Below are 17,225 nucleotides of genomic sequence, written 5' to 3' on the forward strand. Positions count from 1 at the left end.
TAAATAAATAGTAAACTTGCGGGTACAGCTATAAGGAAATCTCTTTGTGTGAGTGTTGGCTCTGAAAAGAGCTGGTTTGGTCTTGACGTTTCGAACAGTATACTCTGCTCGTCTTCAGGAGAAGTAAAGAATTGGTGATTTTGAGAAGTGTGCATTTCATTAAAAAGTATCATGGTTAAATATATTTTCAGTTTTTTTTTAAAAATGCAAGCCATTTTAAAAATGCAAAGTACTTCAAGTAGTTGAGTTGAATCTTGTGAATATTGCCCCCAATTCAAACAGTGGACTAGATTTTACAAAGCTATACAATCCGTGCAAGACAAATTATTAGTATCACCATGGTGATTTGCATTGTGACATCACACTTTACTAAGCAACTACGATTGATTTGCAACTAAGATCAATCTTGGCCGAAACGCTAGGATTAATCCTGTCTCTAGTTGCGATGAGGAACCCATCCTAACTTAGGATGGGTTCTATGAATCGTAACGTCTGTGGATACGGATTTTAACTCGTCCAAAGTCCTAAGATTAATCCTAAGTTAGGAAGAGCTTAGTGAAATCGATGGCTATCAAGCCATTTTCCAGTGAATTATTGGTAGAACTCGAACAATATGAACGGGTTTTAATAAGCTGCGACTGTATTTGTTTTCACCTGAAGCATCGTCCATTTCTTCATCCGTCTCGGGTGTGGTCAAGCCATGCCCAGCATCAAGAACCACCCTGTACAGCTGCAGTATTCAACCAATGGTGGCATTATCTGGAATCTAATTGAGGAGATTGATTTCAACAATAGGAGTAAAGTCTCCAAGTACGTCATGCTTGAGCTACCAAGCAGTGCAAGGAGTAATATTACTAGAATCCGATGGTGGCAACCATCACATCAGGGCAGCTTCTTGGATGAATGGGCGATTGATCAGGTAGGTTTTAAGTTCTTAAAGACTTAAAGGCACTGGATACTATTGGTAATTAGTAAAAAATAGTTGCTGGCATAAGAACTTACTTGGTAACGAGTAATGGAGAGCTGTTGATAGTATAACACATTTTGAGAAACGGCTCCCTCTGAAGTAACAATGTTTTGAAAAAGATGTATTTTCCACTAAAATATTTGAGTTGATTTTGAGACTTCAGCTGAGGTCTCAAACTCAAGGCATCTGAAAGCACACAACTTCTGCAACAAGGGTGTATTTTCTTCCAATATTGTTTGTAGCCTCGACGACCAATTGAGTTCAAATTGTCACAGGTTTAGTATTTTATGCAGGTGTTGAGATACACCAAGTGAGAAGACCGGCCTTTGACAATTACCAAAGATGTCCAGTGTCTTTAACTTTTAAAATTTATTTACAATATTGATTCTTAGTTAGGTAAATTAAAATAAAATTTAATGCTGGCTAGAATGTGTGTACATAGTCACTGTTGAGTTGGCTTATCTTGACTAGTGATAATCAATTATCGATTTTCAACAATTTATAGCAAAACCACTTTTCAGAAAAGAAATAGACTTCGATAGCTGAGTATTATCAGGCATGCAACTCTTCCGCGTTTCCGCTAAGTGCTATAAAAAAAAATAGTAAACCAAAAAAAAGTTTTTATTTTGTTTTAAACAATTTGTTTTGTTCAAGCCTAATATATGCCTGGCAACAACCATGTACAACTACAATCATGTAAAATAAGCCTAGTACATGCTAACAATGCACCTAAGAGCATAATAAACCTCAACATTTTCTAGGGTACCATTGTGGGTATCATGTCCCATGGCGTTTCGGCTGCCTCGCAGTTTTGTTACTTCCAGCATGTACTTACATTTCCATTATACTCTCTGGAAGTTAAACTACAATTACCTAACATCACAACCTTAACTATTAAGGAAGAAGCACAGGGACAGATGGTTTTTTTATTCATGTTTTATTGTTCTGCAATTTTCTTAGTTTTTAAACTCCTATCTAGTCTATGGCTTTCCGATCCAAAGCAAGAGAAACCTACCGTAATTTCTTTCGGATAAGATGCGTATTATCCGACTTTTTAGACCCCAATTTATCTTTCGGTGCGCCTTGTCAGATAACGATCGAGTTCATTTTGATAACTACTGCGCAAAGTTTAAAAATAAAATAAAAATCATTCACTTTAACTCCTGGATCATTCATTTTCGTTTTGAAAATGATTGCACTCTGAATCAGCATTCAAGAGTCAAAAGAGTTATTCAATTTCAACAGTTAACCATTCACACAAGTAGAAATCAATCATTCTATTTCATCAGGCGGCAAGACCCATTCAATTTCGTTAAAGCCAGCAGCAAGAGCTGGTCAACCAATCAATTTCATTAATGGGCAAACATTTTCCCAAGTATTTGCATTTAAATTCAAATTTTATGTTATGTGGTTTTAAAAACTCATTTTTTGCTTCCTATATAAAGGCAGATACTTTCAGAGAAAACTCTTTTCTACACTGATTTCATTTTTAAGTCCAAAGATTTTGAATGAAAAATGGCTGCCCACGGCCGGTACAGATAATAACAGGCTTTTTCTAAGCTTTTTGTTTACTTAAAAAAACTTGTTTACTTCTAGTTTGACATGTTCCAGATATTGGCAGAAATAAAGACAACAACATAAATACCAGTGCAACAAAATCTCATAGCTAAAGCAAAAGATTTAGTTTTCATTTTAAAGTTACCTTGTACAGGCTTTAACTTAAAGGGTAACCAAAGCAAAATGAACAAATGTTAATAAAAAAAAACAAAAAAAACGATGTAAATATTATGTAAAGTACATGAAAACACCACTTTCAAAGGACAACTTGTGAGCTAGTATTAAGGAGCTATAATTCCTAGTTAAAGGGAAGGTACATGTAAATGTTTGGTATTTACTCAAAACAAATATTAACTTACAAACTGACTTGGTAATGAGCATTGGAGAGCTGTGGATAGTATAAAACATTGTGGGAAACAACACCATCTGAAGTAATGTAGTTTTTGAGAAAGAGGTAATTTTTCACTAAAATATTAAAAGACTTCTAGCTAGAAGTCTTTTATTCCTATCTGAAAGCATACAAATTCGCACAACAAGGGTGTTTTTTTAGCCCACATTTTCACAGGCTTGTTATTTTATGTTTATGATGAGATACACTGAGAACACTGTGAGAACACTGGTCTTTGACAATCACCAAACGTGTACAGGTCTTTAACTCACAATGCCATCACTAATCTTTAATTTGAATGCAAAAAAGTTGAAATTTGTTGCACATAATGAAAAAGAAAACTCAAACAAGCAGCAAAGTCATGTTCACTTCTGTGAGTCTTAATTTGAATACATCAATTGTAAATAAGTAATAGAAATTCAACTTGATTACCCTATAATGAAATAGAATGACTGAAACGAACCCTAGCAAGAAAAATGCAATCATGTGTGCACGAAGACGAAATTGGATGCTTAAAGAGCTTAAAAGAAACCCTAGTTTGAGAGGATAAGGGAAAACTGCGTGAATTTGAATGCATGTTAATGAAATTGAATGATTTTTTGCTGAAATTGGCCGGGAAAACCTGTAGTAAAATTTAGATAATTTTCATATCAAATTTAAATATAATTGTCTCTTGAAACCCCCCCCCCCAACAAAAAAAGTATCAAAGGTGCCGATTTATTTATATTAAACTTGTTAAATCAAAGTTACGTGCGTATTATGCACCTACAAGAAATGCAACATTGATTGCTCCTTTAAACGATGTTTGACGCCTTGAACTGGCCACCACTGGGTCACAAGATGATAGGTAGGCTTCAAACTTTACAAAACTAGTATGCCTTGCCCAGTCAAGGGGGTTCCAGTATTTTTATTAAACAGCTACCTGAGCTAAATGTTTTTTAACGGAAGTGGTATTCTAACTTGTTTAAAGTGCACCATATTTCTTGTACTTCCTTTGTACTACTTTTTCTATTTGTTTTTGAGGGTTTTAAGAGATTTTTGTTTGCCGATTTGAGGTGAAAATTATTTGAATTTTACTACTATCAGGGGATTTGCACACATACAGTAGCTGAGTAGCGCATTAGTTGCACAAGGCTGTATACTTCCCAGGGAGCTGAGATGGTTTAATAAGGAGTGATTTAATGACCAGTGACCAGGGGTAAATTTTTGGAGCGCCTTGAGTGTCACTGCGAGATGGACCTCAGTGCTATATAAGAAGCCATATTGTTATTATTATTACAATCTAGTGAAAATAGATAAGAAAATGGCAATGTTTAATTTATGCAAATTATGCATATTTCCACTGCTTAGTTTTTTCTACTTTTTTGGATACGTTTTCTTTTGGAGGATTTTAAGAGAATGTTGCAAAAAAATGGACCATTGTTGCCTATGTCAAGCCATTTTTTGGCTTAGATTGACTATAAAGTTTGCGTTCTTACTAAATCAGTTTCTAGTTCTCTGTTAAATGTTATATTTATTTTCTTTCTTTGTTTGTGCCTTGGCTGTATTTGTTGACACAGACATGTGCGCGGTATATAATTAGTATTGTTAATTATTAATTATATTAATAAAACATTCCTCTATTTACATACAAAACTTTCATTAGTAATTTAGTATCAAGCTTGAGATCAGTACGACTGGTACTAGTTGCAAATCAAATTAACACTTCAACTGGTCGAAAAACTGAGATTTCCCTCTTTGTATGCAGAAACAATGATTCAGTACTTTTACACTACACTATGCTCTGGTGACTACCTTGCAGTTGAGTTCAAGTTTATTCCAATACTCTTTGTAAAATAAGTTCCAGCATGGATACTCCTTGCACTACTCTTTGTAAAAGCTTCTTCCTTTGTAGAACTTCTAGCACATCAATAATGTTACTGCTGAACCAGAGGTTCTCAGACGACCTGTAGCATCGCAAGTTCACACTCTAAATATGGGCCATCGGAAACATTCATTAGCCAAACTTATGCCATAATTTAAGCTACAAAACAAAGTGTACAATAATTATACAATGTCTTTGAAATTACTCTAAACTTCACACGGGAGATATCTTTCCACCAAAAATCCACCAAAACTTCCAAGTAATAAATTGCAAAATGACTTTCTAAATTTGTACAAGTGTTCCAAGATTTGTAATCTAATCTACATGGGTTTTTATAATGAAAGACTTCTTGAATAAATTAATTGACTTTAAAGAAATTACTCACGATTGTAGATGAATCCTCAACCTGTCTTCCTTTACAAGCTGGCAAAATGAGGCTAAAAGCCTACAACAGCTGATAAAAATGATTAAGCTTGCAAAGCTAGCACAGCCAAATTTCAGGTTGGTTTTCCAATATATTTCTTTGAAAAACTGTGGTCTCCAACTGACCATAGAACCACACAGCAAAAACAGGTTGTGTGCATCCAGCACAAGCTCTCATCAGAAGGATTGTGTTCACATCCCACTAAACTCAATTGCTCTACCCCCATTGCAACCCCCCATTACTGTAGCATACACTGTATTCCCCTACCACACATCACACCAGCACAAATATCTTTCTCATTTAAACTTACCCTTTGAATATGCAATGAAGTTACTGGACCCTAAACCTGTGACCATACAAATCTGGGCGCGGTACTAGACAATAGACATGGGTTATGTACAATCATGAAGCACTGTGTTCACATCCCAGCAAACTCAATTGCTCTACCCCCTATTGCCATCTCATTAGCATACACTGTATTCCCCTACCACACATCACACCAGCACAAATCTCTTTCTTATTAACACTCACCCTTTGAATATGCAATGAAGTTACTGGACCCTAAACCTGAGACCATACAAATCTGGGTGCATGCTATGGGGGGTAGAGCAATTGAGTTTGGTGGGATGTGAACACAGTGCTTCATGATTGTACATAACCCATGTCTATTGTGTAGTACCATGCCCAGATTTGTATGGTCTGAGGTTTAGGGTCCAGTAACTTCATTGCATATTCAAAGGGCAAGTTTTTATAAGAAAGAGATTTGTGCTGGTGTGATGTGTGGGGGTAGTGGATTACAGTATATGCTAATGGTTAGCAATAGGGGGTAGGGCAATTGAGTTTGATGGGATGTGAACACAGTCCTTTTGGGTGTATGCTAATGGTAGCAATAGGGGGTAGGGCAATTGAGTTTGGTGGGATGTGAACACAGTCCTTTTGGGTGTATGCTAATGTAGCAATAGGGGGTAGGGCAATTGAGTTTGATGGGATGTGAACACAGCCCTTATGAGAGCATGCTGGATGCACACACCCTGTTTTTTTCTGTGCTGTTGTATGGTTTTGTTGAAACCACAGTTTTTCAAAGAAATATATTTTGGAAAACCAATCTGATTTTGCAAGCTTAATCATTTTATCAGCTGTTGTAGGCTTTTGGCCTCATTTTGCCAGCTTGGAAAGGAAGACAGGTTGGGGGATACATCTACAATAGTGAGTTATTTCTTTAAAATCAATTCATTTATCCAAGAAATCTTTCATTATAAAAACCCATGTAGTTTAGATTAAAAATCTTGGCAAACTTGTACAAATTTAGAAAGTCATTTTGTAATTTATTACTTAGCAGTATTGGTGTATTTTTGGTGGAAATTTATCTCCTTTGTGAAGTTAAATGTAATTTCAAAGATGTGATTATTGACTATTCAATTGTATCACATGTTTTTGTAGCCTAAATTATGGCACTTAATTCTTTTTTAATTGTTTTTTTTTTAATAATCTTGCTCCATCTTATATGTCAGATCTAATTCATAAGCACAATCCAGTACATACACTTCAATCATTTGTGGCTTCGGCTCCAACTCTGTGGAATTCTCTGCCCTTGACGATCAGGAAAACATCTTCCCTTGATGATTTCAAGAGTGACTTAAAGACACACCTTTTCTTACAATAGTTTACGTTCTTGTTTTGTTGTGTCGTTATGCATGTAGTGGTGTTATTTGTCCCCTTATATTTATGTTGTTGTAGATTGTATAGTGTACTTCTTTGTAAAGCGCTTAGAGAATTAAGTGTTAATTATTAGGCGCTATATAAATCGAAAGTTATTATTATTATTATTATTTTTATTTTAATTGTACATAACATGGGGAAAATGCCAGAGAAGATGTATGACTTCCAACTGGAGTCACTGCTAAACAACGATTTAGACACAAGTTGGAAAACACCAAAATGGGGGCTAGTAAGCTCAGTATTTAGAGCAGCAGTGCTAAAAACCAGAGGCTTCAGGTTCCTTTCCCACTCACTCATTAAGATTTATTTGTTCCCCCCACAATTGATTTTGTTTTTTTAAAGGCAGAGGACACTATTGGTAAATACTCAAAATAATTATTAGCATAAAACCTTTCTTGATGACAAGTAATGGGAAGAGGTTGAGGGTATAAAACATTGTGAGAAACGGCTTCCTCTGAAGTAACGTAGTTTTCGAGAGAGAAGTAATTTTCCACGAATTTGATTTACAGACCTCAGAATTAGATTCTGAGGTCTCGAAATCAAGCGTCTTAAAGCACACAAATCCATGTGATAAGGGTGTTTTTCTTTCATTATTATCTTGCAACTTTGACGACCAATTGAGCTCAAATTTGTACTGGTTTGTTACTTTATGCATATTTGTTGAGATACACCAAGTGACAATTACCAACAGTGTCCAGTGTCTTTAACTGCTCCTTCTAAAGATAGCATATATTACATCGCCCGTTTGTGATTTTGCAGATCTTTATTGGAAGTCATGGTCAAGCTGTACTTCAAGATGACTTTGATTCCTCCATGCAACGAGACAGTAATGAGATTACATCAGTACATGATCAGAACTGGCTCCTGTCTCCTGGGGGAGTTATGGAACAGGTAAGTTGGAACGTTATTCAAAAGCCTTGTTTTTAGAGCAAGTCGGAGAGTGTGTGCCATGGATAACTAGAGGTTGACTATTGACTCAAACCCAGGCTGGTCGACAATTGGTTGACTACTGTGGTCGACCATTGGTTGACTTACTGTGGTCAACCATTTAGAACCAGCCTCGAGCCCATGGTTTCTTCACTGGTCCCTATAGCCTGTTCACTTAAACATGTATAAAGCGCAGAGGGGAGCTAGTGACACTATAGCGAGAAGGTGGAAGGCAATGGAGTGATGAATACCAGCGAGGTACTAGTGAGTGCGTCACTGCGCATGTACGTTGCTGGTCAATAGTACCACGGGTTGACTAAATGTGCCCACTCAAACTTGCTCTAAGTTGGAGTAAGATTTGTGACATTCTAAGTCATACACTTCTTGGATAAGTGAATATGAACACAATACCAGCCTTGATATATTTGGAACGTGATGTCTAAAGCCTGGTTCATACTTCCTGAATGCAAATTATGCGATATGAATTTTGACGTCACAGGACTGTTTGCAAGCAAACGTGTTGCGAGAGTTGAGCATATTTCAACTGATACAAATTATTCCTTGCAAGTTTTGTGACGTCAAAATTTGTTTCGCATTCACAGGAAATGTGAACCTGGCTTAAAGAAATATGATGAGAAATACTTATCTAGGAGGCCGTTTCATTGGTTATTTTTAGTGTGAAAGTTTTACTGATTAGGCAGTAGCTATTAGAACCTTTTTTTTTTCTTTCTTTGAAATATTTCCCTTTGAAATGAAATCACACTCAATAAAACTTTATCTGAAAACCTTAATATAAAACCAACAGCTGGTTTCAGTTTTTACATACAACTGAGATTGATGACAATGTTCTGACTGCTTAAACATTTGTGGTGGTTTTTTTGTTCACTCGTTTCTTCTGACTCGCACAATGGATTGAGCCAAATTGTTCCAACTTCTAGCAATCCAGTATAATGCCTTAAAGTACATTCTTTAACTTTCTTTTTAATGTACCGGCTTATATTGCCATCTTAGACATAATCTGAATGTTTGCCTCTTGAATGTAACAGTTACACTTGTCCATATTATAGGTGTGTGATTCTGGCACAAACTCCCTACACTTTAGCAGCAATGATCAGATGAGGTATATGGTCAGTACTGATGTGATGGTTACAGAGGGAACGTTCTTACAGTTTAAGCTAGCCATGGGATGCATAAACTCCGCACACCAATGTTACAGTAAGTATAATACTAGAGTGAGTGGCGTGGTGGGCCGAGTGGTTCAAATAACTCCTGCCCAAATTTTATAGAGCTGCTTATCAGCAGATTTTATGCTTCGCGATTTTCGTTTCGTAGCGATGCTCGATGTAAGCACACAAAAAAGCATGACAAACACACTTACATCTTAGTAAATATCTCTGCTACAGTAAGCACAAAAATTCACTTACCCTTAAGCAGCGCTATGAGATTGGGCCCTGGTGTTTCTGATCAGCAGAGTGTTGATTCAAGTTCTCTTCAAGCACAGTTTGTGTAATTGATTTTTTTATAGATGGATTGCAATAGGCGTCATCGGCTGCCTTATTTGATGAATTGTGCACGCGTGAAAACTACCATTGGCTGAGATATACACGCGTGGACTTTTCATTGTTAATACATCAAAGATGAAATTCAATGAAGCGTATTGCAACCCATCTATTCTTCTTAACCAAACCTTAAACTCATTCTGCTTTATTCTCTTTCTTTCCCCCACAAGAAATCACCCTTGAGTACTCATTGGACATGGGTAAGCATTGGCAGCTAGTAAACCAAGAATGTCTCCCATCTCAGGTCAACTGTGCCAGCTATCAACCCAGCACCAACTTTGGTGCTGACGTCTATTCTGATTGGAGTAGAGTTGTCATAGTCCTGCCACCTCACACATGGTACGTTTTAATAAAAGTCTAGGTTGGTGAAGCTATGCCCCACAATAAATATAAGAGTGGATACAAAGACCAAAAAATGATTCATTGTAAAATGTCTAGCCTTTGCACACTGAAAGGATAACCTTTCTGTTTCTCTTATCTTTCAAAAGCAGTGAATCAAATCGCCAAACTTCTAGACAGACGATCCCTAAGACAAGATCCCCAGGGTATCAAAGAAATTCCTTATTAAATTGATTATTTTTTCCTTTTTCTCCAGGTCAAAGTCAACTCAGTTCCGTTGGCGTCAGCCGGATGGGTTCGAACCATCAAGTACCTGGGCACTCAGCTACGTGTATATTGGCTCCCAGTGTCGGACAATGTGCACAGGTCATGGTCGATGCAACAGCGGCCACTGTATGTAAGTAGGAATGACATCTAATCCAAATACAGTGTCATTAAATAATGCATTTTGGATTGGTCAAGAATATAGATTATTTGGCCATGCTTAAACGTGCAAGTTAAACCTGTTGATCGAGAGGTGTTTAAACATGGCCTGAGGATGATAACGTGGATTTCGCAAATTTCACAGCGTTTTTTCAGTTCGTAATTTATGCTTATCTTGCCTGCGATAGTTTGAAACTTTCGCACATCACTTCTGAACTTGCTCAAGGACCCAACATGGATAGAAATTAAACACAAGATCGAGATGAGCTGAGGCCAATTTGTCATATGTTCTGAATTCGTAAAGGTTTGTGAATGTTTTGAAAGGAAATATATTTTGAGGCAATAAGAGATTTTTTTGTTAAATCCTATTTCTTTGTGGCATAGATCATGGCCGAAGCGGTTCAGCCAGGTGTGGGTTTGAGAGTCGTGACACCTGTGTCCTTTAGAGACTTAACCACAATGCTTCGTCCTTCGGATGGGATGTAAAGTCGTTGGTTTTGTGTGTTGTTTAACGTACGTAAAAGAACCAAGTGCACTTATCGTAAAGAGAAAGGGTTGGCGCCGGTGTTCCTGGCGGGATTGGCAGCATATTGCGCCACAGCACCTTGTAAAACATTACATGATGCCTTATAAGGAGTAGATCTCATTATTCAAAGGTAGTCCCACATCTGTATGTTACAGCGCTAGGAGTGTCCTGAGTGATGGATATGGTGCTATAAGAAGCCGTTATTATTGTTATAATATCACACAGCCACGACCCTGCCAGTTTTAATTCCCTTCATCCATCTTTCTTTCTACAGTTGTGACAGTGGATGGCAAGGTATTGACTGTAGCTACCCAAACAAACCTCTACCCCAGCAGATGCGAGAATCATTCTATCAACAGCCTGCAGTGTCTGGATGGACTATGTGGCGCAACATCAATGGAGGAACAGTAACAAGTACATGTGGACCTGTGGCTTCGGGCAAAGCTATGCATTTCATTGGGGTAAGCTCTTAAACATGTAAAACAGATTTTCATGACAGTGTTTTACTCATTTATCAAAACCTACAGCACCTCAGCACCTAGTCTTCTGAGGTAAGCTTTCTACTATCATTATCTTCAAACGGTGTAAGAATATTGTAAATCTGTGGACGTTGTGTTTTGTGTTTGAAGAAGTACCCAAACCCTACAAACAGGAATTGGTAAGGATAGAAGTCAGAAAGTGTACTAATTATGAAGTTCATACTTTGTTCAAGACTTATTTGTAATTTTGATATTGTTCAATCCTCAGGCGTGTACACGTCAGCTGACTACAACTGACTTTGATTTGAGCCAGGGTCTTCATATCCAGTTTTATCTCCGCTATGGCTGCCTTAACATGCCAACTCAGCGTAAACACAACGTGCTTTTACAATACTCTACTGATGGAGGTATCAACTGGACACTACTTACAGAACTTCATTATGATAGATATGCAGCACCCAGGTGAGAATTACAGTTATCTGACTTTCCCCATGTGCCATAGTCTGAGGAATTCAAGTTTTAGATGTCAATTGTCATACTGGTGTGCTATTTCTTAAACCTTATCTGTATAGTTTTCTTATGCTCTTTCGAAATAGGTAGGCTAGTTCTGGAGAGTGCAATATAATTTGTTTTAATTTTATTATTATTACTAATTATTAAGTAACCGTACCAGCTAACTAGCAAAATAGCTCTTTTTGCACTCTATTCATAGGCACAAGTTTGTAAGTTGTTTTTATTTGATTTAAGGTTAAACAAAGAAATTTTGAAACAAAATCCTGATGAGCTTGCTGGCTCTGCCAACTGATTAATCTAGCCCTATATTGGTGGTCTCTATGTTTTGCCAGTCAGAAGCAATTCAGTCTGTAATGATGTATAGACATGGATCACTCGTTAAGTTAAAGTTGCAACCTGGGAAATGGCATAAGTGTTTGAAATATTTACTAAGTCAGTTACTATTGTAGTTTATTTTACTTTGATTTATTTGCTTCTGTTTAGTTTTGTGTCTATCAAGCTGCCAGACTCTGCTAGAACCATCGGTACACGTTTCAGTTGGTGGCAACCAAGTCATCCTGGAGTAAACCAAGCTGACTGGGCCATTGATAACATACTCATCGGTGGCTCGAAGAACCTCCAAACCACTTTATCCGACAACTTTGATTCTGGTCAGCCAAGTAGTGATTGGTTATTCCTTGACAATGCTGCAGTGGGATGGATCTGTGAGAATGAGGAAGGGATAATGTCAAGCGTAGTGTCTGACCAGATGAGTACTGGTTTGTCATTGGTTGGTGGGATAGACTCCGAGGAGGGGACAGTGATCACCACCACTGATCTACAACTACAGGAAGGAACCGTCCTGGAGTTTCAGGTAGTTTGGTTTTTCTTAACCCTTTGTCTATTTCATGGTTATAATTAAACTTGAATTTATATTTTATTGACCAAACCAACAGCGGACGAGCCGCCAATTACAAGAAAGGATAAAAAACAATTAGAAATATTCATACAGCCTATATAAAAACAATCTGATATGTACAAAGTTAACAGGTAAAATAGAATCATCCAACTACTAATAGACCTTTATCATGATGCCTCCATCTTGGTCATGTTCCTTGTATCGAATAACTATAAAGAATGCTAATTATCTTGATGCAAACAGGAACCAGACTATTTTGTTCATCCAGCCTCAGAATGATTACATTGATATCAATGGGGAAATTTCAAGATGGCTGCACCATGATAAAGGTCTATTGGTATTTTACCTGTTGGACTCAGTACTCATATATTATAATACTTAGTACTTGGATACTGTACTCACACTCGATGGCCCAAATACGCTCATACTCAAACACCACTCTCAACTACCTTAGTGTTCGGCAGTTCTTGATACTCGATTGTGAACTACTTTTGACTACAGCAATGTTTTGTTGTATTTACAGATAAGAAGCAGCTGTAATACATCATGGGATAGTCCATACAACCCAGTAGAGCTCCTGTACTCTACAGACTATGGAGTGAGTTGGTCGAGCATCTTACATCAGTGTCTTCCATCTGACCCTGAGTGTGATGGGATTGTCTCTCCAGCTAGTTCATATTACATTCATCTAGGATGGAGACGGGTCACTATACCTCTGCCTGACACTGCAATATCAAGGTATTGACTTTTTAGCACTGATGGCAAATGGCCCCAATTTCTTAGAACCGCTTAGCGGCTGATTTTGTGCTTTACTGTACAATTTCAATTTCACACACGAAAAGGCATGCTAACCTTCCGGTGTTTACCGCACAACAAATAATGACGCCACGATGCAAATCTATGGTGATTGCTAGATGGATCATGCTTACTTTTCTTGCTAACCTGTGAAACAGGTTTCCACCTTAGCAAATTTTACTGCTACTGTAAGCAGGAATATTTGTTTACCGTTAAGCAGCTCATTGAAATTGGCTCTGGTCTTTCTTATCAGCAGTAAGAGTGTGGGTTCGAGTCCTGGTCTTGACACTTGTGTCTTTAAAGAAGACATTTAATGAAGTGTTTCATCTTTTGTGTGGGGGGAGGGGCTCGTTGAGTTTACCTCAAGATTTTGGAGACGCGTTTTTCTAACCCAAAGTTTAGAATGTTAAAGACAATTCTTTATTCAATTTAGATTAATTTGGGCATGGGACATCACATTTCTTCTAGCACTCTGCACTTTAGACAACTATATCTTTGTTATTTGGAAATACTGTTAGTTTCCAAAATAATTTGCTATCACTAAAATGCATTTCATCTTATTCTTCAGGAGTACTCGTTTCCGATGGTATCAGCAGGTATTGCCTGGTTCCCTGTCTCAGCAATGGGCATTGGATTCTGTCTCCATTGGACCAGCTTGCCCGCTAATGTGCAGTGGTCATGGTCGTTGTGACTACCCACAGTGCGTATGTGATGAGGGATTTTATGGCTATGCGTGTGAGGAGAGTCTAGGGGCAAGGGTAAATTGGACCTTTTTTTCCATAGTCAGAGTCGAGCCCAACTTGCTTTGATTCCTTCTACCAATTACACAGTGGTATGAATAACATTTTTGTAGACCCCAAAATACAGATAAGGCCAAATGTTTTGTCATATCTGATTACAGAGACGGAGAAACTGCCTTTTACATTGAACATTATAAAAATCATGAGAAAGAACAAATTTAGAAGAAAACAAAAATTATGAAGACAAAACTGAAGATCCATGCACACAGTTGTATGTTAATGCAGACAAGGTGTGGTCAAAGATTTGGTGTCCTTTAAAACATTCTCTTGTTAGGTCCAGTGTTTCGAGATTTTTGAGATTTTTGGTCTTCCACTCTGTTGTCAGGAGACCAGAATTTCCATTGTTTATGTATACACCTCTAAACCAATCAAACTGTCTCAAATTAATGAAATGTTAATGAGTAACTATAAATAGATAGTAATGAAGCGGGTTTTTTTTCTTTCCAGAATGTTGTTAAAGAGAGTTTCCTGAGTGTGGATGTTGATGGAGCAGTCTGGGGTTTGGTGCAAGGTGGAAGGACTGCCTTGCCCCATGATGATAGCTGTGGCACAGTCAGTGAGGGTAGATCGCTATACTTTGGTAGTACTAGTGCTCTACGGATGCTTGAAACAGTGGACTTGGATCTAAGGGATGCCAGGTAAGGAAACTATCATTTCTTTGTCTCTGCATTTAATAGCAAAAATGATGATAATAATAATAGCAAAACTTTTTACGTATAGCGCTAAATCCATCGAAATACAATGCTCCAAGGCGCGTACAGATAAGCATTTTTTTAAATCCCATAGATAAACTCAAACATATGAATAGAATTTTTTTTAAATGTGCAAAATTTTTCAGCAAAAAAAACACAAACAAAGAATGACAATCCCCTGTCGAATGAAGCCCTTTTTCAACAGCCTCCAGTAATGTCTATTCTAAGTGTCATTCTACAGTTGTTTTCAGAACTAAGAAGTCTACCGAACTATCCGAAAAATCTACTCCGCAGTAGTAGAATATATACATGTACATGTAGCAAGACAACTTCTTTAAAGAACAAACTTTACCTGGAATATTCCATATTCATTGATGTCGGCATGACATCTGGGCCATATTTTATAGAGCTGCTTAAGTAGACAAAGTTGCTTAGCAGAAATAAGCAGGATACCAGTAAAAAGTGGTGCATGTGATATGGTAGTTTGGCTGGTAACATGGCGGTGCTTAGCAAGCTATGCTTTAAGCGGTAATGTAATTTTAGCACAGATTTTGTAGATACATATTGCTAACCATCTCTGTATTTATCTTTGTTTTCAACCTGCTGTAGTTTTGTGCAGTATGATGCTGTAATTGGGAGTCCATTTAATGTTCCATCATGCAAGACACCAGTGAACAGATCAGAAAGCGTTATACTCCAGTACTCAATCAATGGAGGTAGGAAATTATGGCTTAAAGTTTTAATCTTCATTTTGTATTCAAATTTAAAAAAGTAGAATCAAGTTCAGTAGAATGCTCATTCAAAGTTAACTTTGGAATACTTATTCTAGAGTTCATACATGTACCAGTACCAATCCTCCAGAGAAAGCTCACTGATTCTAAAGTTCATACATGTACTAGTACCAATCCTCCAAAGAAATATTTCCATCTGAAAGCTCACTGATTCTAAAGTTCATACCAGTACCAATTCTCCAGAGAAATATTTCCATGTGAAAGCTCACTGATTCTAAAGTTCACACCAGTACCAATCCTCCAGAGAAATATTTCCATGTGAAAGCTCACTGATTCTAAAGTTTATACCAGTACCAATCCTCCAGAGAAATATTTCCATGTGAAAGCTCACTGATTCTAAAGTTCATACCAGTACCAATCCTCCAGAGAAATTTTCCATGTGAAAGCTCACTGATTCTAAAGTTCATACCAGTACCAATCCACCAGAGAAATATTTCCATCTGAAAGCTCACTGATTCTAAAGTTCATACCAGTACCGATCCTCTAGAGAAATATTTCCATATGAAAGCTCACTGATTCTAAAGTTCATACCAGTACCAATCCTCCAGAGAAATATTTCCATCTGAAAGCTCACTGATTCTAAAGTTCATACATGTACCAATCCTCCAGAGAAATATTTCCATCTGAAAGCTCACTGATTCTAAAGTTCATACCAGTACCAATCCTCCAGAGAAATATTTCCATCTGAAAGCTCACTGATTCTAAAGTTCATACCAGTACCAATCCTCCAGAGAAACATTTCCATCTGAAAGCTCACTGATTCTAAAGTTCATACCAGTACCAATCTTCCAGAGAAATATTTCCATCTGAAAGCTCACTGATTCTAAAGTTCATACCAGTACCAATCTTCCAGAGAAATATTTCCATCTGAAAGCTCACTGATTCTAAAGTTCATACATGTACTAGTACCAATCCTCCAAAGAAATATTTCCATCTGAAAGCTCACTGATTCTAAAGTTCATACCAGTACCAATTCTCCAGAGAAATATTTCCATGTGAAAGCTCACTGATTCTAAAGTTCACACCAGTACCAATCCTCCAGAGAAATATTTCCATGTGAAAGCTCACTGATTCTAAAGTTTATACCAGTACCAATCCTCCAGAGAAATATTTCCATGTGAAAGCTCACTGATTCTAAAGTTCATACCAGTACCAATCCTCCAGAGAAATTTTCCATGTGAAAGCTCACTGATTCTAAAGTTCATACCAGTACCAATCCACCAGAGAAATATTTCCATCTGAAAGCTCACTGATTCTAAAGTTCATACCAGTACCGATCCTCTAGAGAAATATTTCCATATGAAAGCTCACTGATTCTAAAGTTCATACCAGTACCAATCCTCCAGAGAAATATTTCCATCTGAAAGCTCACTGATTCTAAAGTTCATACATGTACCAATCCTCCAGAGAAATATTTCCATCTGAAAGCTCACTGATTCTAAAGTTCATACCAGTACCAATCCTCCAGAGAAATATTTCCATCTGAAAGCTCACTGATTCTAAAGTTCATACCAGTACCAATCCTCCAGAGAAATATTTCCATCTGAAAGCTCACTGATTCTAA

General features: G+C 37.3%; 1 protein-coding gene across 1 annotated transcript in view; it reads left to right on the top strand.

Annotated features, from left to right (window-relative positions):
• The window catches only part of LOC139933832 (reelin-like), an 88,574-nt gene that overhangs the window by 59,750 nt on the left and 11,599 nt on the right, over positions 1-17,225 (top strand). Inside the window, exons 39-50 of the mRNA XM_071928051.1 lie at positions 661-919; positions 7,679-7,810; positions 8,914-9,061; positions 9,576-9,744; positions 10,001-10,141; positions 10,968-11,154; positions 11,441-11,634; positions 12,169-12,538; positions 13,107-13,321; positions 13,947-14,136; positions 14,626-14,816; positions 15,480-15,586. Coding sequence (XP_071784152.1) covers positions 661-919; positions 7,679-7,810; positions 8,914-9,061; positions 9,576-9,744; positions 10,001-10,141; positions 10,968-11,154; positions 11,441-11,634; positions 12,169-12,538; positions 13,107-13,321; positions 13,947-14,136; positions 14,626-14,816; positions 15,480-15,586 — 2,303 coding nt within the window. The remainder of the gene's footprint in view (positions 1-660; positions 920-7,678; positions 7,811-8,913; positions 9,062-9,575; positions 9,745-10,000; positions 10,142-10,967; positions 11,155-11,440; positions 11,635-12,168; positions 12,539-13,106; positions 13,322-13,946; positions 14,137-14,625; positions 14,817-15,479; positions 15,587-17,225) is intronic.

The sequence above is a fragment of the Asterias amurensis genome, chromosome 2, assembly GCF_032118995.1.
Source record: "Asterias amurensis chromosome 2, ASM3211899v1".
In the NCBI taxonomy this organism is placed as follows: domain Eukaryota; kingdom Metazoa; phylum Echinodermata; class Asteroidea; order Forcipulatida; family Asteriidae; genus Asterias; species Asterias amurensis.